Source organism: Pongo abelii, chromosome 10 (assembly GCF_028885655.2).
Source record: "Pongo abelii isolate AG06213 chromosome 10, NHGRI_mPonAbe1-v2.0_pri, whole genome shotgun sequence".
Classification (NCBI taxonomy): domain Eukaryota; kingdom Metazoa; phylum Chordata; class Mammalia; order Primates; family Hominidae; genus Pongo; species Pongo abelii.
The window spans coordinates 38,555,139-38,577,090 of record NC_071995.2 but is presented as its reverse complement, the minus strand read 5'-3'; the positions used below and the strand labels follow the sequence as shown (position 1 = coordinate 38,577,090).

At 35.6% G+C, this 21,952-nt stretch overlaps 1 protein-coding gene across 5 annotated transcripts in view; it reads right to left on the bottom strand.

The window, feature by feature from the left end:
• The window catches only part of CNTN1 (contactin 1), a 390,365-nt gene that overhangs the window by 128,634 nt on the left and 239,779 nt on the right, over positions 1–21,952 (bottom strand). For all 5 annotated transcript variants that reach the window (XM_009247616.3, XM_054526301.2, NM_001131517.1 and 2 more), the window contains 8 exon segments: positions 20,647–20,819; positions 18,438–18,533; positions 13,353–13,559; positions 9,787–9,886; positions 9,469–9,650; positions 6,441–6,565; positions 5,650–5,767; positions 3,850–4,000 (listed from right to left, as the gene is read on the bottom strand). In XM_009247616.3, the coding sequence (XP_009245891.1) occupies positions 3,850–4,000; positions 5,650–5,767; positions 6,441–6,565; positions 9,469–9,650; positions 9,787–9,886; positions 13,353–13,559; positions 18,438–18,533; positions 20,647–20,819 (1,152 nt within the window).

Genomic DNA, 21,952 nt, shown 5'->3' with positions numbered 1-21,952 from the left:
CTGACCTTCCACTATGGGACAGGCTGAAATCAGTCATAGGCCTGAAAGAAATGAGCCCAGGTCTCCCAGAAATGTAACCTCAGGACTTCAATTCAGACTAGGAGGTGAGGACAGATTGCCATTTCCATGGCTACAGAGAAATATAAACATATTTTATTTTTAGAAACTTTAAAAAATATTTTAAAACCTCCTTAGTAACAACTTCTGGAACAAATTAATATTTAGGAAATTCTTCTTTGAACAGAAACTAAGTCTTTCATACTACACATATTTCCCTGCCTGTCAGCCTCTTCCCCCAGTGGATGGAGACTAAAAACTCACTAAGTTTTATTGTATAGAAACTCACACTTAGATTAAATATTGAGTTGCCTGTCATTGGATTTTTTCCTTTCTTTAAATAGATTATTTTCAAAACTAAATTGTCTTTGAAAGTTTGCACAAAACATGCAAACATATATCCATTTTAAGGGCAAAGTCTGATAAAAGAAACAAAACTATCTACCTTACTGATAAAAATCTTCATATAAGAAAATAACAAAATTTCCACTAACATTATAGTCCAGGATTTCCTTTCCTTTCTTAAACAATCCAGTCCTGACTTGAAGCTCATTTCAGAATACTTTTTGTTGTTGAAGGAGAAATGAAGTATCAAAATAATATAATGATAAAAGTAATTATTTAAGATCATGGAAGCTCTGAGAATATGCCTGTCTCCAACTCTGAGGAGTGTAATTTATTCTCTGTCCCAGACGCTGTACTCAGAAATCCATCACTGTGTTTATTCAAAGCCACACATTCCACAGGCTGTTCTCAGCCAATGACTGATCATGGGAGGAATTTTAAACCAGGCCTGCTCCTGGAAGACAGCAAACTCCTCTAATATGCATTTTTGACTGGAAGACTCTCCAGTGGCATGGGATACTCTCTTAGAAGTGCAGTGCAGTCCAAGTCATTTCAACACAATCTTTTTTCCTTCCTTCCCTCTGTCCTTCATCTGGGATCAGACTTGTATCTCAGTAAAATACTTTTCCAAGCCTCCACCAGCTTCCTCTCTATTTTCCCTCCCATGCATTGCCATTAATTAATTTCTTACACAGCTAATCTTCCTGGCGTCAGCTTCTTGGAGGACACATATTAACACAGTACCAATATTAATGGGTCACACTTTTTCTCACTACGCTCTAGTATAATTCCTCAGCCAAGTTCCCACATCCCTCTCATTTAATTATTTTTCAAGAAACACAACAAAAATTATAATGAAGTAGCAGTGGAAAAAACAAGGATGATTCTTTCTTAAATCACGCTAATATTTTTAGCTTACGTCAGTTTTCAATGGATCTTTTACCATCTTTAAAGGGTATACATAATTCCATGTGTCATTCATCTCATTTATACTTTCAGGTACTTTGCCCTTGAGATTAAAATTACTTTTTAATAAAAATATTTAGAAAACCTCATTTTTTTGTAATAATTCTCCTTATTCTTAAAGTAATATAGACTAAACTCTCAAGATCTTATCCTTATTCCCAGATACTATGATATAGATCAGCTGTCAGACAAACTAGGAACAATCTGGTTTTTAACCAATTGGTCACTTATTGTTGCCAAAATTACTCCAGAATAACCTCTGGAGTAGAAAAGACTAATGAAGATCCCTTCCTATAAGTGGTTTAAATAAAAGTGACCTTAGAGCTAACAGCAATCCATTTAATTTAAATTAGCAACTAACTAAATTCTGCTAATTACAAAGAAATTCTGCTGCAGAAAATATATCATTTGAGCCAAAAATAAAATCATAAAATGAGAACCTAATTACTATTTATCAAGATACGTAGCTTCTCCCAAATATCATATAAACCACTCTTCAGGCACTAACCAGATACAGAAATAACTTAGTTATGTGGAAATGGTTTTTATAATTATATTCAGAAGAATAAGATTATTTGTATGCTTAAAGACCAATATTTAGTTAGTCCTTGGGTATTCTTTTTCAAAATAGACACCAAAATTTTTATGTTTAGCTTTTTAGACATCTTATTTTATAATTCAAATATATTTGCATATGAATACTATATCTACTATCAAATGGTATTTACGCTGAGATAGTAATGGGTTAAAGTACTAAGTAAAAATTAGATTTATAGACTCTTTCATCAAGGAAATAATTCAATTTGATTTCAAAGGCTTTAAAAATATCATAACACAATCAAAATTATAAAATTTCAGGAGCTAGACCTTTCTCTTCTTTTTTTGAACACATATTGATATTTAGGAAAAACAAGTCCATGAAACATAGTTCTGGGAAATCCTTGGTTGAAGAGGTCCATGACATGGGTCTTTATCAGAATCAGAAAAAGATTTTATTATCACGGAGGAGAACTAATCGTTTGTCCAATGGGGAATGCCCTGCTCTAGGCTGTGGAAGGAGTAAGCACCTACACATGTAGCTGCCCTTTGATCATGGTCTCTGCATTGCTCATTGTCTGACCGTTAATGTTTCAGCAGCAAATTGAACAAATGGACTTTTCCTTTAACACTCCTTGTAGTATCATTTTGTTAAAATCTTAACAACCCTGAGGTCAAACATATTAATTTTAAAAGTCAATGTGTTCAGGGAAGCCCCTGATGTCCCTGCCCTCTTGCCCCATTCCATAAACAGCCGTGCCTGTGCTCATCCTAATAAGAGGGCTGTGTTGGCATATTCTCAATTTATATCAATGTTTTACAACTTCAAGTTCTAGTTTAGATAGCATGAATATATTTTTTCAGAAGGTCACTTTAACTTTACCAAGCTTTAGACACATCAAAATATGGATGATAATTCCCATGTTACTTTATTGGGTTACTGTGAAGAAAATAATGTATTTTCTACACGTGAGTAATAATAGTCTTTCAAATGACAAAAGTGATCCTTGTCCTCCCTTGTTTAAGACTTTAAACAGATTTATATTACTCTTAGATGAAGCCCAAGCCCCTTAGCATAGAAAACTTTGTCATTTATGATCTGGCTTACTATGTCTCATCTCTTAAAAGTCTCCTCCATTTTCCTCTAAAGACAAATCACACTGATTTCAGTTTCTGCAATTTCTTACACATTCTAAACTCCTCACCATAGGGCCTTTGTGCATGCTGCCCTCACATTCACATACACCCTCACATACACCCTCAAGCCAACCCCCGCATCCCATCCCCCCCATTTCCCATCCTGGCTTTCTCCTCCTCATAATTTTTGCACTCAATATTACTTCTTCTAGGAAACATATAAACTATTCAGTGTGGCTTTTATACAAATAATCTATATAAGTTGTATGCTGCTTTTTCATTTTGTCCCCAAACCACCAAAACATTGGTAGATGGTCCACTTATAAGGAAGATGATGATAACATCTTGTTCATTTTGAGATAGGAAGAGATTATTTGTACTTTGAAATCACCTTTTTATTTTTCTACAAAAATATTTAATAGGCTAACTGCACAAAATTCAGTTGAATATGAATGGATATAGATGCCTATACTGGGGGAAAAATATGTTAGAGAGATCTTATTTCCCATTGTTTATTAGCTGTGTGACACTGGGCAATTTATAACAACAAGACAACAAAAAAACACCTCTGAGCTTCAATTTTCTAAATTCCTTATACATTATAGAGTCCTGTTAATTGAACCTTCATTATAATAGATACTGACGGGGATAGGTATTTCTGTCCATCTTAGAACTACAGGATCTTCTGTGGAAAAAAAAAAAATTCAGAGCAAAAAACATTTTCATTATTAACATATAAACAAGTCTTTTATAAAATAAACTTTTTCAAACAGATTTTGCAATTGGATTTCTAGTTTCAGCACTGACCTGCTACTATTGACAAGCCACTCTGTCCCTTTACTCCATGAAAACTTTGGTTTCGGTGCAGCTTTAGGTTTGCATTCAATTATCACCCTTCCACCTTTAGCGGCCAGGATCTTTTTCTTCATAGGATTCATTTCAAAAGTTGGAGCCAACGCTAAAAAGAAAACAAATTGTTATTTTTCTCTTTCTGTTTGTAAAGCCTAAACATTGCTTCTGTGTTGTAGAATCTTTTATTCTCCTTTAATAGTTAATAGAAAGGATTAATCTCAGTAAACATGATCAGCTGTCACCAATAGGCATTCTAAACCTAATGCTTTGTAACTTTTATTTAATAAATTTGACTTATAAAATTCACCCAATTCAAATGTACAATTCTTGATGATAACTGAATTGATTATTAGAAACTTTAATTAGAATCCAGGCATGGGTGGCTCACACCTATAATCCCAGCAGTTTCAGAGGCTGAGGTGGGCAGATGGCTTACCCAGGAGTTTGAGAGCAGACTGGGTAACACGGCAAAACTCCATCTCTACCTAAAATACAAAAAAATTAGCTGGGCATGTTGGTGCATGCCTGTAGTCCCAGCTATCCAGGAGGCTAAGGTGGAGGATCACCTGAACCTAGAAGTTCAAGGCTGCAGTGAGCCGTGATCGCCTCACTGCACTGCAGGCTGGGCAACACTGTGAGACCCTGTCTCAATAAATAAATAACTTTAATTTCAATCAAATGTTTTATACACATTTACCTTAAAATTAACACTGAATTCAGTTGCTTTGACTCAATTCCACAAGGAAAGTAAAGTGAAAGCCTGGAAAAAATTGACCAGCATTATACACACTGACATATGGTCCTAGTCAATCCTCTAAACCACATGTTGAATGAACTATTCCCAGTTTATAAATGAGAAAATTGAAATCTATTAGGATTATCTAATTCGGCAAAGGTGCCACAGGTAGTAATAAGTGAGAGTCACATTTGAATCTAGGTCCTTCTGTTTCCAAAGCATGTACTTTTCATTAAACAATGCAGTCTCTCCTTCTTTATACAACTACTGAGCATCATCTGTATGCAAACACTCTGCAAAATGCCAAAATAATCGGAGTCCTGCTTTCAGGACCTATCTATAAACAGCTATGGGAATAATGGATCTAATCAACTAATTAAGGAGTACATGATCATTTGTAGTTCATTGTTACCTCCAAGTACAGAGCAATAATTATCAGAACAGAATATAGAGTCTTAAAAAAGGTTACTCCATTGATGACATGCTCTGACTTTCCTCAGCATCCCCACATTTAATCCACTGCTCACTCTCCTCTTCCCTTGGCAGACTCCAAGCAGATTTCATCTATATGTTTCAACACATTACAATCATCCATAACTATGTACTTTCTGGAGGCTTTTCTAGGCCTAAGCATATCTTCATCTGGGTTTTGACTCTTCATCCTCTGGTCTGGTCATTCTCAAAATTATCTTTGTATTAAAATCATCTGGGGATCTTTTTAAAGTGTCCATTCAGTAGGTCTGGGGTGAGCCTGGGATTCTGCACTTCTATTGTGCTCCTAGGTATGGCCACTGCTGCTGATGCTCTGAAGAAGACTTTTTTTGTGGCAAAGATTCATTCTATTCCATTGTTTCATTAGTCTGAATTATGATAATTGGCAATAAATAAATCAGTAAGCAACCAACCTATGTTGTACACCTAACACAGTACTGGGTATTTTGTGTAGGCTCAACAAACATTTTGTGTGATATGACATATTGCTTTAACAATGTTTAACAGAAATTAGAAATGATACTGACCCAAGATCTTCAACTCAGCATTTGCATAAATGGCTCCATATGTGTTTTCAGCTATGCACTGATACATTCCAGCATTTTCAAAAGTCACGTCATACAGTCTTAATTCCCCTTTATGATACTGAAAAGAATAAAATTGAAACATATTCTCAATGAACTTTAATAGAAATACTTTCACTTAGGTCTGGGTTTTGTTGTCTTTTAATTTAGATACATTATGTTCATCTGCCCCCACTGTTATCTAAGATGAACTGAGTGGGATTTTCATGGCATGGGAAAGGAAAACCCACTTACCATGCCCAAAGGTTCTTGTTCTATTCATCCCACAGAGCTGAGAGTCCACCTTTTCCCCTCTTGGACCAGCTGGGAGATTACAGTGGGAAGGTAGAGAAGAATCCCACTGCTGCTACTTGTCCCCAGGGCCAAAGGTAGGACTTAGAGCTTCACTCTTACCTCTGTCTCTGTGGGGTACAGGAAAATAGTGGCAAGAAAAAGAGGACAATATCAGGTATTGGAGATGGATGAGTAGGAAGAGGGTGGAAAAGTGGAACAAAGGAAAAAATAAGGAGAGAGAGAGAGAGAGAGAGAAGGTAGAGTAAGATTACAGAAAGTTGTTTAAACTGAAAGAAGATACTTTATGTTCAGTTTTTGTTTGTCTTTTTTAGGAAGCTTTTATATTTCAGGGCCCAAGTACCCTTTCTCTATTGTCTCTCCTGCTAAATTTATCCCAGGACTACCCTGAAACACTGCTTGAACAGGGACTCAGGAACAGCAAAGCACTTGAACATACATACCGCATATCCATTTTTCAACCATCGGATTGTAGGGATGGGCTTTCCTGTGGCCACACAAGGCCAGTAGAGATCACTGCCTATGTCCACCTCTGTGTCATTGATGTGTTCTACCCACTCAGGGAATGCTAAAAAGTAAGGAATATTGTACATGTTAACTGAAAGTCTCAAGATCCGTCACAATCGCCAGAGTATAAATATTACATTTAGTTAACCTAATTCTGCAGAATACATCAAATAGTGTAGGTATCCTGAATTCAGTAATAGGCCTTGTCTTTGCATAGGTTTAACCTATGCAAATCCTGTATTATTACAGCAGGAGGTAACTATAACTCGGCCATTATTTTTCCATTTGTAAATCATGTTTTGTTGAAAAGCTGAGTTATAATTATTACTAAAATAACTGATTTTTTTCTGCTCATAACATAAACCTTTCAAGTCTGTCAAAATGATAATTGAGGTTTTAAAGAATTACATCTCAATTCAATATGACACCATCTCTTAACATTTTGGATAAAGACTCAGATTTTTTTCCCACTCTCTCAGGTATACATTATCTTCATTTTGATGGAACTTTCAGCTAGTGGCCACTGTAACATCTTACTTTGGTGCTAGAAAAATGACTTGGACACCTAAATATACTCTTTCCATATTAGAAACTATATACAGTAGCCATGATTGGTGAAATCCATGCATTGGTAAAATTGATCTCAGTCTCATTCTTTAGTCTCATCTACTTGATAGCTAAAGAAACAGCCATAAAAATGAGAAAATGCTAAAAATTTTCCAAAGAAAAAAATATTTCTAGGGAACAAGCAAATAAACAATTTGACAGTCTTTTTGATTATTTCAGTTATCTAGTCAAAATAAATGCAGATAAATAATATAAAATAAAAAGGAAGTAGGAAAAAAGAATCCTGAGTGGAGAATAATATTTAATTTTCTTTGAAACTGGGAACTTGTGTTAATTTTATGGCAAAAGCAATATATGCATCTTATAAAAAACATTAAACAAGTAATAAAATACCAGAAATTTAAAAACTAGAAAACATTTTTATCTCACCAAATACCATCAACATTATACATTATAATGTATACATTATACATGTAGTCATATGTACACCTGTATATTTTAAAGCACATATAATCTTATTTAGTACATGTTTTCACTCATCATTATATTTGTAACATAGGGAGATATTTTTTAAACTATTGGTGGATATGTTCATTGTAATGGAGAAAGGTTTTATTTTGTATACAATCTTAGCAATACATAATACAGGAATATCAGCACCCTTCCTGTCTTGGCCTCACAAAGACAACACAGACATTTGCTATTACATCATGTAATGAATAATTGAATTGGCTTGACACATTCTATATATGGCTTAATTATGTAATCTTCTAGTGATGTGATCAGACCTAAAGATAATATTTAGTATGCTGCATTAGTAAAGAATAAATAATATTTCTCTTAAATTACCTTCTGTAAATATGTGCTCTGTCACCTTGGTTCTTCTAAGGCTTTAGATATTAGACAGTTCCAAATTCTACTCTGTTGAGAACCTGGAGTGTAGTTTTCTTAATATGTTGAATAAAAACAGGTCTATAAGCTTTAGAAACCTAGTGAAAGTGGTGGATTTATTTCAAAAGTTTAAAGGATCTTACCTAGTATTTTCTTCCTTTTAGGAGGCCATTTCATGCACACTTGATATGTATCGCATTAACATTACTGTGGCATTGGACATACAAGTCTGAAGTTCAGGGTAAATGTTTGGGTTAGAGCATTCAGGGTACAGAGTGTGTCTAAAGCCACGATCACGAGTGGGATCATAAAGGGAGTGACTGAAATGGAGATGGGGTTCACAGATGGAACCCTGATCACACCAATGTTAGAAAAGTATGGAGTTGAAAGGCAATGGAGAATGAAAGATTATACAAGGAAATTAATAACAAAGTGGGTTGCAGACACGAAGCACAGAAAGTGAATCATGAAGAAGGGAGGGACCAACTGAGGCAACCACTGCTGTTAGATCAAACAGAGCACAACTGAGAATTGATCATTAGCTTTAGCAATATGGAAGTCTGTGGTCATGAAAAGAAAGGTTTCTGTGGAGAGGCAGAGATGCAAATCATGTTGGAGTGCATTTAAGAGAGAAGAAAAACTGGAGATGGAGACAACACTTTTAGAGAGTATGGGTGAATCTGTCAAATTTTTTATTCCTTTTTGGGAGAGACAGGAGAAAGTGAAATGGGACAGTAGCCAGAGTTAAAAACGAATAATCTTGTGGAAGCCCTCGATGTTTATTCACTTGTGACCTGCAAGGTTCATGTTGTGGAACATTATAGAGATTATGTCAGTCTGGAAAGTTTCCAGTGTGGCCTGAAAAAAAATCTCTCTTCCCAAATATAAGTTTATTTTAATGTGTGAAAATCAAAGGCTTGTGCCAAGATAATTGTGTCAAAAAAAAAAAAAATGATTCCTTAGACCAATGGTTCTCAAAGTGTGATTCCAGCACCAATATTATCAGCATCCTTTGGGAATTTGTTAAAAATACAAATTCATGAGCCCCTAACCGACCTCTGAATAAAAAATTCTGAGAGTTTGGCCCAGCAATCTGTGGTTTAATAAGCCCTCCATGTGATTTTGATGCATGCTTAAGTTTGCAAACCACTGACTTAAACTAAGTCATAACACATAGCTTCTTCTATAAATAAAAAGATACTGAAAAAAGACAGTGATAAAATGAGTAAACAAACTATATTAAGTGTATATTCTGAAAATTACCAATAACACTTCTATCAATCCATTGCTATTACCTATGGTTCAATTGGTAATAAGTTCGTAACTTCTATAACTCATAGTTGTGACTTCATTAGACATATGAGAAATATTTAATCTTTCTCCATGATGTGACATGCATCACTGTTTTTAAAACTATTAATCATTATATAGTAGTTTTTCATGTATGGAAATGGCTCTAAATAAGATATTGATGAAATTTATACAAAATTAAAATAATGTATCTACCTTGAACATAAATTCTTGCTTGATGTTTATCCTTTCCTCTAATGTTCTCAGCCTCACATTCATAGATGCCTTCATCTTCTAGCTGAATATTGAAGATCTTAAGAACAGCCCCAGAGGTGCTAATCTCAGCAGTGCTTGGCATTGGTTCTAGAACCTTCCGCCATCGGATATCCGGAACAGGACTTTAAATAGAAGATAAAAGTGCTAAAGTTTCACACACTTAAAAGACAATTACTCTATGTTTATAGCTAAACAATTATTTATTTCCTAAAATGGTGCTATTTCTATATATATTAATAAAAGTGTCAGTATACTTACTTTCCAAGTGCAAAACATTCTAAGGTCACATTTTGGCCCATCAATGCATATACATCCTTGAACTGAACTACAATATCAGCAGGATATGGTTTTGTTGTTCCTAATATTAAGAGAAACACAAATATCCACTAATTATTAGGCACAATAGTAGTTATTCTTAAACACGGTAATTCTATAGGATTAGAGCTGCTCCAACATGGAAGCTTTTCTCTGTACAGGTACAGGTCATATCATAATGGATAGACTTGTTTGTTTATGCACAGTATGAATATAGTTTAACTTCTCAGTATTTTCAATAATATTGGCTCGTTCTGACAGCTGCATAACCATTGTGACTCAATTTAATAAAAAAATTCCTGTCTTTAGTGAGCAACAGATATCTGTCAAACATTGTGATCAGTGCTGCATGGAACTCAGAAAGGCAGAGAAAGAAAATGAGGGAGAAGGAAAGAGAGGAAGGAGAAGAGAGTAGAAAAGAAAGATGCAAGGCAAGAAACTAAGGAGAAAAGAAGACATGCCCACAGAGATAAAGGCAAAGGGAAACAAATTGAAAAGGTGAGGAGAGAGGGAAGGAAGGAAAACATTTATTCAGACAACACAGCGCTCTTCAAACTAGACACTTTATTTCATTTATTTAGCACATCAGTCCTGAAAGATGTATTAATCCTTCAGGCTTACAGAAAAAATCAGGCTCAGAAAGGTGAAAGGCATTGTTTAGGATCACAAATTGAGTGTGTACCTCACACTGTAAAATGCTGAAGAGACAAATAAATAAATAATGATATATAAGCCAAATCAAAATGGGTACTTCGAAAGAGTGACTGATGAGGAGGGTAGTTAGAAGTAGGTAAGGGCTATAGGACTCTGAGGCAAATATGGCATTTAAATTGGACCAGTTTAGGTTGAGCAAACAGCATATTACGACAAAGCTCCAGGAGTGTGCAAGGAATTTTAAAAGGTCTAGGAACTCAAATGATGCTGAAGTATATGAGCTTGAACCCACAATCTAGAAGGACTGAAAAAATAATATTAAAGATTTTGAGACAAATTTTCTCAATAGGTAACGTATTACTCTGTTCTCATGCTGCTAATAAAGACATATCTGAAACTAGGTAATTTATAAAGGAAAGAGATTTAATTGACTCACAGTTCCGCATAACTGGGTAGGCCTCATAATTGTGGTGGAAGATTAAGGAAGAGCAAAGGGAAATCTTACATGGCGGTGGGCAAGAGACAGCATGTGCAGGGGAACTCCCCTTTATACAACCATCAGATCTCATGAGACTTATTCCTTACCACAAGAACAGTATGGGGGAGACAGCCCCCCATGATTCAATTATCTCCACCTGGCCCCACCCTTGACAAGTGAAGATTATTACAGTTCGAGGTGAGATTGGGGTGAGGACACAGCCAACTCGTATCAGGTAACTACCATTGGGACTTGGTAGGAGAAGTAACATGGATCTTATCTTTGGTTTAAGTAGAAGACCTTGTTGGCATTTTTAAAGGATGGAGCATGGAGAGGAGAAATATAGAAGACAGTCTCAGAGGTCCAAAAAAGGCTGTTTCAATACTTCAGGCAAAACAGGTGAGGGCCAACACTAGGGCATAGTTACAGTGAAAACAGAAAGGAAACAGTAAATATAAATTGTATTTTAGAGGCAGAATCAACAGGACGGCTCCTTGGATCAATGTTTCTCAAGGTGTAGATTAAAGGCTCAATCATCAGAATCACCTAGGATACTGGTTCAACTTGTGGATTCCTGGGTCACATTCCAGGCCTGCTGAACCAGTATCTCTGGGTCCTGCATTATTCCCAAAACTCCCCAGGTGCTTACCTACTAATTAAGAACCACTGGGTTAGCTGTCCTGAAGATCAGAGGAAGTTGGGATTTGATAATAAATAATGCTACCTTGAGTTATTAGAAATAAAATTGTATTGCTAAATAAGCTAAAGAAAAGGAGAAGGTTTTGGAGAGAAGTAACATGTGTATTTGTGGCACTTCGAGCTTAACATCTTTGAGAGCTTTCTGGGGGACACATCCAGGATATAGGAAGAATTGAGATCTAAACACAAGAAAAGTTTCAGAGATGTGAACTTGAAGTTTCTTGCAAAGGTATACTGTTGAAAATGTGTAAGTGGGTGAGAATACCTAGGAAAAGATTAGAGAAAAATATAAGAAAGAAGAATATTTTGTGAAGAATATTCTATGAAATTTGTCAGAGGCAGAAGGGAGATGAAGAGTTCAGGAAATTAAGTGAAGAAAGAAAAGTTCATGAAAGGCAGAAGAGGCAGTGTCAAAGTTCAAACAGAATAAGGACTTCAAAGTGTCCTTTGGATTTAGCAAATAGGAATTCATAATAATTCAAAATTGCATTGAATACAAGAGAATATGCAGAGATAATGAGGTAGAGTAGAATCTGAAGATTCAGGAAAGAAGAAAATAAGTGTTGTAGTGAAGTTTCTAATTGGAACAAATGGAATGTGAACCAGAACAACTGGAGAACCTAGCTTGAGCGAGGGGAGAAATATTTCTGCTATGGAGACAAAAAGTAAGAAAATAAATAGACATGCTGAACTGCAAGTATATTTCTGGGGAAGAGTAGAAAGAAAATCAAGAGAATTTTTACATGATGGCTCCTTTTCAGTCTGTGAAGTAGGGAGTGAGATTATCTCTTAAAACTGAGAAAAGAAAAATGAGCCAGAAAGTCAACAGTATTTTTTGAATACCAATTATGTGAGTGTTGTCTTGCAGAGAAAAATAAAAATGGAACCTCAATGGTATTATGGCATTTTTCCCATCATCACACTGTACTTAGGGGTAAAGGCAGGAGCCAAACCTAAATCTGTTAATCTGATGCTGGTATGCTCTCATGAGCTTGAATTTGCTGATATTAATGTAGCAGAAGGACTTGGATAGAAATAATGTAAAGTAAGCAAGTATACTGTGATTTGATTCTCTTAAGCAGGAGTGCTTTTTAAAGGGGAAGCAGTTCAATTGGAGCCTGGGGAAAGGCCAATCAGATTGTCAGTGGTCATCTGCCATGGTGCTACCAGGGTAGCACCCCATGCTGATTATGTAGATTAGAAAAGACCATTTATTTACTTATTTCTATCATATAAATAGTTCCTTAAAAATACCAAAAAAATCAAAATGACTTAAAAAAATTCTACAATTACTATTGTTTGTTTTGATCTACCAATCATTTGATTTCCTCATGAGCTTACTAAGAAGTAGGAATGGCCACAAAACAAAAAGTAGATGTCAGTAATTTCCGCTGTAACCAATACGCCAGAACTGGACTAAGGTATCAGGCCCCTGTGTATTTCCCGAGCTAGAGGCAACTCATCCGAACTCAACCTTCTTACAGCAATTTTATTAGCTGAATCTTCTCAACGCAAAAAGCTTAGGACCAAGCCTTTGGCCCCTTCAACGTGCATCCCCTTTTATATTGTCCTTCCTGAAAAGCCAGCTAGTTTTCACTGGATATTTCTTTTCATTACGGTAAGTATACCATATGTAGACAACCTTGCAAAAACAGAGTGTAACAAATAAAATACTTACGTTCAGGTATTGGAATGAGTGGGATGAATTTGCTGAACACGCTCTTTGTAATAGAAGGACTGGAAACAAAGCAGGAATAATTGCCTTTGTCGGAAGCCTCAACATTTGCAATGTAGAGATTGCCATTTGTCTGAGACACAAATCGCCGTTTATCCATTGTGATAAATACAGGAAATTCATTTAGAAGCCAGCGATAGCTAAGATCATCTAGGAGAAAATATTGTTTTCTAAATATTCAGTGCTTCTTCCAAAGTTGTTACATGATTTAATAGAGGCTAGTAACAACCTATCACTTAATCTAATAAAGGCTCTTATATTCTTGCTTTCATTTCATTGATGGGCTAAGTGAAACTCGAAGAGGTTACATAACTTGCTTAGAATTTCATGACTATTAAGAAGAAATAGGATTTTGAATCCACGTCTGATAACTCGAAAGCCATGATTAATCTGCCATGCTGCATTTTATAAATATAATTAAGATTACTTACCATATTACTGCTTTATCTTTGTGTGTGTGTGTGTGTGTGTGTGTGTGTGTGTGCGTACACCTATTTTAAATTGTAGAGTTAGAAATGAGCTTACATAACCTATTGTGGTCACATTAAAAAGAGAAAACCACAGAAACAGGGAAAAGTATGGTACTGGTTTAATTAAATATTAGGAGATGTATCATATGGTAACTCTTACCCACATGAAATTCCTTTGGCTGAACACACTAACTAGTTAAATGGAAAACTGAATTTCCTCCTTAATTTGCTGCATTTCCTACAATTTTCTATTCCTTCTTTCCTCTCTGTTTTGATGAATGACTCCCCAGGAGTCATTCAACAAATACACAAGAGGAGACAACGGGCAATGCATACCTTTAGGTCAAAAAATTATGATTCCCTTCAAAACATCTTAATCACATAAAGACAATTTCTACTGGGACGAATGTAAGTGGGAATCTCTCTAGGTCAGATTAGATAGGATTTTAGGTGTAAAATGGTGAAAAACCAAGAACTCGCAGCACTCAGGCTTCTCTTAAAGATGAATAATCATGACAAACAGCTATTTTGCTTTGGGGAACTCAACGTGGCTAGCAAAGCTTTCAAAAAGAGTGTGAAAGCACAATGACTATGAAAAACTAAAAGAGATGCACATTATATAAGCTTCACATAATTGGGAATAATAACCTGGGCATTATATTTAGCTTAGCTATGTAATTTTCTCCAGCAAAATACAACGTCAAGACAGGCAGTGAATATGATGATATTCTTTTGGTTTTCAACATTGATTTTTTTTAAATTATAGAAGCAGCAGCATATATTTATTATTGAAGAAACAATACAGTTAAAAAGAGGCAGAAAATTAGACTACCATAATTAGCCTCTAACTCAGAATTATGGTTAACATATATTTCTAGGCACTTATATCTGTGAATAATTGAATTCTTTTAATTTGTTTTCTTTTTGCTGATTTAGGGTCACAGGATAATTAGTATAGGAAAATATTTAAGGAGCTGCTTAAATTTCTTAAATGAGGGCTCCTGGGATAAATAAAGAAGTATCACATTCAGAAAGGAGTATTAAGCAGTCTTTCATCCAAGCTGATATGTATAGTACATTTAAAAGAAGACTTTGATCTTTTCTGATTCTGAAATAATATTTCCTATTCTCAGCTGAGATGTAAATCCAAATTTTGTAAGGATTTCTGTTAAAAATTAAATTCCCACTCCCTCTGCCCCACCACCAAAGCCAAAAATGTCAAGAAAGTGTGTATTTCCTTACAGAGAAAGGACTTTTGTAACTGTAGAATGTATGAAAGATACTGCCCACAAAATGCATTTAGAGTAATCTGAATCCACTGTGGTTATGTGAATACAGAGACCTGAATTTTAATTCTCAGTATGACTTTTATCAGGCCAATTAGTCACTCTATTACTCAGTTTCTCTAAAATGTAAGACATTTTCCTGTGCCCCATTCATAAGAGATGTATGAAAAGGAATGAAAGAAGTGATGGTACTTGATCCTTATAAGGGATAAATGCTGAATCCGAGAAGTTATGGTCATGATGTTGTATGAACATAAGTCTTGGACTACAGAACAATTGGTCTGACTGACTGAATGCCCAATGTATATTCTCTAATTTATTTATTTTGCAAAACCTGAGTACTTTCCAAGTGCTGCTAAACAAGATAGATGTGGCCTTTGGATTTGTGGGACTTGCAATATAATTAATCTAAATTTATTTAACAAATCTTACTTATTTTTAAAGCCATTCACTTGGACAAAACAATAATTGCAATTTGTTAGAATCTGTCAGCAATCATTAGAACAAAGGTAGGAATGGCTCTTGCCATTTTTAAATGGGGGATCCAAGGCCTAATAGGGTGAAGTGACTTGCCTGAGGTCATACAGCAAAGGGGAGGCAGAACTGATGTTCTCACCTCCTTCCCCACCCACCATCACCAAAATAAGCTGTACCAACACTGGAGCAATAGCCACCCTGACTCTCCGACTTACGGATGAGACGTGATTTTGTCAATCAAGAGCTAAGCCCTGATCTAGTTCTTTCGAGGGCTCAACAGACCATCTTCTTTGTGTCTTTCCTAGCCCCACACAGATGATAAAATCAACCATCTTTGCAAAAGCCATCTGTTTTCCTCAGATTATAGACTGGATTAAACAATAAATAACCATAAAATTATTTTTTCAGTAAGTGCCAGCACATGCCTAAGAAATATTGCTTTTATCGGTAGATATATGACACTTCTTGCTTTTGCCCCAGAAGTCTAGGTAATCACATTGCAGTCCCATGGTTTTGAAAACAACTTATTGAATGATGAATCATAAATTGGTATTCCATCACCCCCGACATCTACACACATATAGAACTGCCACCTTGATTTCCACTTGGAAGCTTAACAGATGCTTCACATTTAACATGTCCACACCTATTCCTTCAGCTGAAGTAATGGCAACTTCATTCTTTTAGGAGCTCACGGCAAAAACTTTTATGCCACCCTCAACTCTTGTATTTATCTTATATACCACAGAAAGTCAACAAGCAAATCCTCTTGGCTTTTCCTTCAAAATATACCTAGAATTTAACCAAAATATACCTGGATTTCTATATAGAATTTAGTATATTCTGTTTTATCTAGAATATGCTTGGATTTATCTTCCCACCTCCACTGCCGCCACTCTGGCCCATCATATGCTACTTAACTATTACAATACCTCCAAACTGATCTCCTGTTTCCACCTTTGTCCTCCCCAGGTCCTTTCTTAAAGCAGTAACCAGAGTCACCTTTCTATAACTTAAGTCATATCATGTGTCTCCTCTGCTTAAAGCCCTCCAATGTAAATCGCATTCAAAGTAAAAGCCAAAGTATTAATAATTGCTATGGATCATAAGGTCCTCCATAATGCAGCTCTTGTACCTCTCTTATTTCATTTCTTACTACCCTCTGCCTTATTCACTGTATGACAGCCACCCTGGCTTCCTTGGTCTTCCATAGTCTGACCTCAGCATCTGCCTGGCATGCTCTTCTCTCGGATACTCATATTGTTAGCTCCTTTACTTCCTTCAGGTGTTTATTCCAACTTTCCTTCTAGTGATGCTCCTCCTAAGTTCAGTCATCCCCTCAATACTTACTCTCCCCACTTCCCTGCATTATATCTATCTATCTATCTATCTATCTATCTATCTATCTATCTATCTATATAGATCTCCTTATTTAGCAATATCTAACATGCCATGTCTTTTAGCCATTTATCTTATTAATGTCTGACTCTCCCAGTGGAAGACCTCTGAAGGCTGGTAGCTTTTCCTGTTTTGCTCCACTGAGGCATTTCTGTGGCATACATTGTGCCTGCTGTATAACAAATACTCATAAAAGATTTTCTGAGTCAATGGGTGATGCAGTGAAGTCCATCCAGTATTGAATATGGTCAAATGTAGTCACTAGATAGTTTTGGTCATTACTTTGTGGGAAATGCTATGAAAATGGTAGGTTTTTAAAAAATATATATATATATGTAGTTTCAATGGTTCCTTAAGAAAAAGGTTTTTCTATTGAAAGGGTGTTAGAAAATTTTGAATTTTATATGTACCTCCTGCATTTATCAAGCAATCATCTTTCTCCTATTGTGGAGAAAATCACCAATATTTGATATGTAAACAACCACAACTATATATATATATATATATACACACACACACACAATTTCATGTGGAATATATAATGTATAATTTTGTGTGAAATATATGTGTGTGTATATGTACACACACACACATCAGATTGATGTATCCCACACAAAATCCTGTATGGAGTTTAAAAGCCTGTTACGTTTCATTCTCTATGGAGATGTTTAAAGTCAAATTTAAGGCACAATATTAGAACTACAAGAATAGAAACATGATTTTTAAATTGTGAAAAGAGGTATTTATATATTGTCTCAAACAGATATTTGATAAATAAATGAAAATTGGTGAAAGTATATGAGGAATTCGTCTTTTAATTAGCACTTTGGTGGCCTTTGTCTTAGCCATATAAAATTACAGAAAACATAGATTCAAAGTTGAATTTCATAACAGATGACACTTAATTTAGCCCCATTTATAAGGTAGATGATTATTCTTGCTGATTGGTATTCCTAAGGAGATTAATAATTTATTATGTCTTTATCCCTTCTAGGGTTTAGTTACATACAGTTCACAGTATTTCACAGATACTAACTTGTTAAGAAAATGATTAATTATACATACTTTATTGGTACTGTTCTATTTCAGGAATATTTTCTAGAAAATCTAACAGAATTTCCCTGTGGAATAGGAACTTTAATGATGACATAATACTATATATATATATGTTTATAAACTGAAATGATTAGAGATCCTTGGGACTAGAGCCAGGTGACTGAGCTGAGAAAGGAAGTGTCCATAACAATTAGTGACACATTACAAGGTATGCAAATATTCAGTCTCATTTAATTAATAATGAGCCATGATTATTAGTAATGTAGCATTATTACTAAGAAAATGGAAACTTGTCCATTTTGTTTCATAGATGCTAATAGTCAGAGAGGAATTAAGTTTACCTGGAAAATGGTATGGAGGGTCACAGAGAAGCACCATTCCTTTCCCTTCTTTTACTCTGACCTCAGGACGTTCCTCAGGTGGGAAAGGATCAAGATCTAATTACAAAAGAAAAAAAGGGAAACATTCACTCTCTGGTCAATAGAAAGAGAGATATTCATCAATTTTACCTTTCAGCAAATAACTCATTTGTGAGATACAGCACTTCTCAGTGGTTTGGTGAAACCTAGTAAAGTCAGCTCCTCGTTCTTACATTGCTGAGATTTTGTATACACTATTAAAAAGTTCTGTTATGAGCTCTATGGATATTGGGAGCAGCCTGCATAAGAATTCTGACAACCCTGAAAATCACAAATATCCTGAAGACTTTTGTTTCAGACTTAGGGAGAATCTCAGTCAGGGTATCTGGAAATACAATGAAATCAGACAAACCAGGGACCTACCAAAGAAAGTAAGTAAGAAGGAATGACTTAGAGGAATGGACTCATTTGAAGGGTATTTCTCTTCCTGAGGGAGGACTTGGATATCAGGAAGGAATAAGGGTGAAAGGCAGGACCCTCATTAGGGAACGTGAAAGTGACCAATCTCTTGCTCCTTCTCAAATTCTGGGTTTGCTTCAGTTCTTATTTTCTTTACTCTTTTCTATGTATTTGGAATTTACATTTCACTTGATTCCTTGATATTCTTCCAGTTCTTCATTTGTTTTACTGATACTCATTCTATTTTTTTCTGCCGCTCTTCCTGTTCCTTACCTGTGATCAGCACCCAAATTATAACATTGAATTGTTACTTTTCTCAGTATAAAGTGTATACCTCTGAAAATTCATCTATTCTAAGTATTACTTTTTTGCAGAGGACTTTTCAAATCTACTTCTCTAGGCCTGGTGTCTTACTTGAATGCCATCTCTATCCTCAATAGCTTACTTGACATTTCAACTTGGATAACTCAATATCACGATAACCTCTGCATGTGAAGCAACCATTTAAATGCTTCCTGCCATCCTTGAAATTGGTTTTTCTTGCTCCCATCCCATTATTAATGAGAACAGAATGTTTCTACCCTCTGACTAGACATAGCTTGGAAAAAAAAATGTACAGTCTTCTTTCCTTTTGTGCAATGCAACCTGTTAATTCTTTCCTTATGGTTAATGTATGTTATTTAATTTCCACTCTCACCACACTAATTTAATCTTATTTTTCTTCCTGGACCTCTCTCATTCCCTCCTGATAAACCCTACCATGAAGGACTTCTTAAAACATTGTTTTCATCCTATAATTCATTTTGCAGAAGATTTAAGTGCTGACTTAAATCACATACTGGAGCTCACCTGGTCCAACTCATCTCCTAGTGTAAAATTTTCTTTCAAAACAACCTCTAATTTTTAGCTTAGCACAGTTTTTCATTATTAGCCCTAATTAAAAGAAATGTTTCATATAATTTAAATTTAAAATAAATTAACTAAAACATAATTAAATTTATTCCTACTATTAGAAATTAAATATTAGGGAATACAATATTGTCATATTGGGTTGATCTTTGAAGAGTCACAGCCATTATGTTGCAATATGTGACATTTTCTTCCCCCAAAAGCCAATTTTCACCCCCTTAGGGGTGATAGTGCCCCTTTGATAATACATGGCTTGGTGCTTCCATTGATGCCTTTTTTTTTTAGGCAGAGTCTTGCTCTGTCATCAGACTGGAGTGCAGTGGCACAATCTCGGCTTACTTCAACCTTCGCCTCCCGGGTTCAAGCAATTCTCCTGCCTCAGCCTCCCGAGTAGCTGGGATTACAGGCACACGCCACAACGCCCAGCTAATTTTTGTATTTTAAGTAGAGACAGAATTTCACCATGTTGGCCAGGATGGTCTCGATCTCCTGACCTCATGATCCACCAGCCTCAGCCTCCCAAAGTGCTGGGATTACAGGCATGAGCCACCGCGCCCAGCCTGATGTTAATTTTTAAAGAGTCATTCAAGATCCTCAGATGCTGGCCTTCCTTTATTTGACAACATCATCTTTCACTGTTTCAAGTGCATTCATAGTATGCCTTGTGGTGCTTTGTTGTCTCCATTACACAATTAGGGTCCACTCATCTTGTAAGATCCACCTCATTTATGATGCCTTCCTCTCACTATCCTTTCTTGATTGTTCTTCTTGCTGAACTCACCTGAACATGCTTGCCCTTTTTTAAAAGTTACAGTTTACTTACATCCAAAGCTCAGGGTTGCTTCAGTGCTTCTGACCATCCCGTAGTTATTGGATGCTAAACAGTAGTAGATTCCAGCATCTTTCTGTTTGTCAGGGTTGTTGATAACAAGGTTTCCTCCTACCATACTATATCGATCACTTGTGAGATCAACGTCCCCATTATTCATTCTCCATCTATGAGAAAAAGACACAAAGGTCATATCACAGGTCATGAGACCTAGAAACTCTATGGAGCTAACACAGTTCTAAAATAATTTGGGTACAGCTCCACGTGAAGTCAGACAATTAAGAATATGATTCAGGTGGTATTTCTTTGCACTCTATAATTCTGAGTCTCTAGGACCATAATTTGTAATTTAGCTCAAGTACAGACAAGGAAACATCAAAGTACATGACGTATTTTGTCTTTTTTTTGTGAGGTATCTCAAGTGACAAATCTTTTGTTGAGTTTTTCTCCATAAATTGATTTCTTGGGATGTAATTGATAGCCATCTATGCACCAGTTAGATTCATACATATGCAGATATACTGTCTAAAATATTAAAAGCATTGTTCTACCATAAATAAAATATAAAATATCAATATCTGACTCTAAATTTCAAAGTAATTTTTCAATAAAACAAACTAACTGACATTGGGTTCTGCTCTATAAGTGACATATTCTGACCACTAGAGGTCAGTCACGCAATTTGAAAATGATAAAAGTCAGTTGCGTTTTTAAAAATGTATTCCGAGCCACAAATATACAAGTAAAACTGGATTTTCCTCAGCCTAGAGTTAGTGGTCACTTATGTCTTTTCTCATTACTCTAAGATTACTTTTAATAAAGTAAAAAAGAGGAACAATTCTTTTTCTCCCCAACCACATAATATCATAACAATATAAGACATGCTGCAGATAATCAGAGCATTAACTGATAGGGATAGTGTTATAAATAGACTGGAAACAGGGATCTAACTTTCTGATGTGATGATGAAAAGAATGCATGTAGAAAATAGTTCTCAACTAAGAGAACCAACTGTATAATTTTATAATCATTCTTTATCAGGGTTTATCTTTTAAAGTTCCATGTCCTCAGGACATCTGTCTTCTCCAGTTCTGTCTGTTAGTGTATGGATAACCAGGCCAAACTCAAAGTGGGAATTTCAGTGCTGGGTGCAACCTGAGAGAGGCAGTTGGTGACTTACTGGCAAAGCAAAGCTTTGCTTTTTATTGTGCCTGTGGGGTGGGGGGATGGGGGCAGCAAGGAGAAGCATAGCCTTTTCCATGTTTCTAGAACATTATCTGAGAGCAGCCCTTTCTTTTGG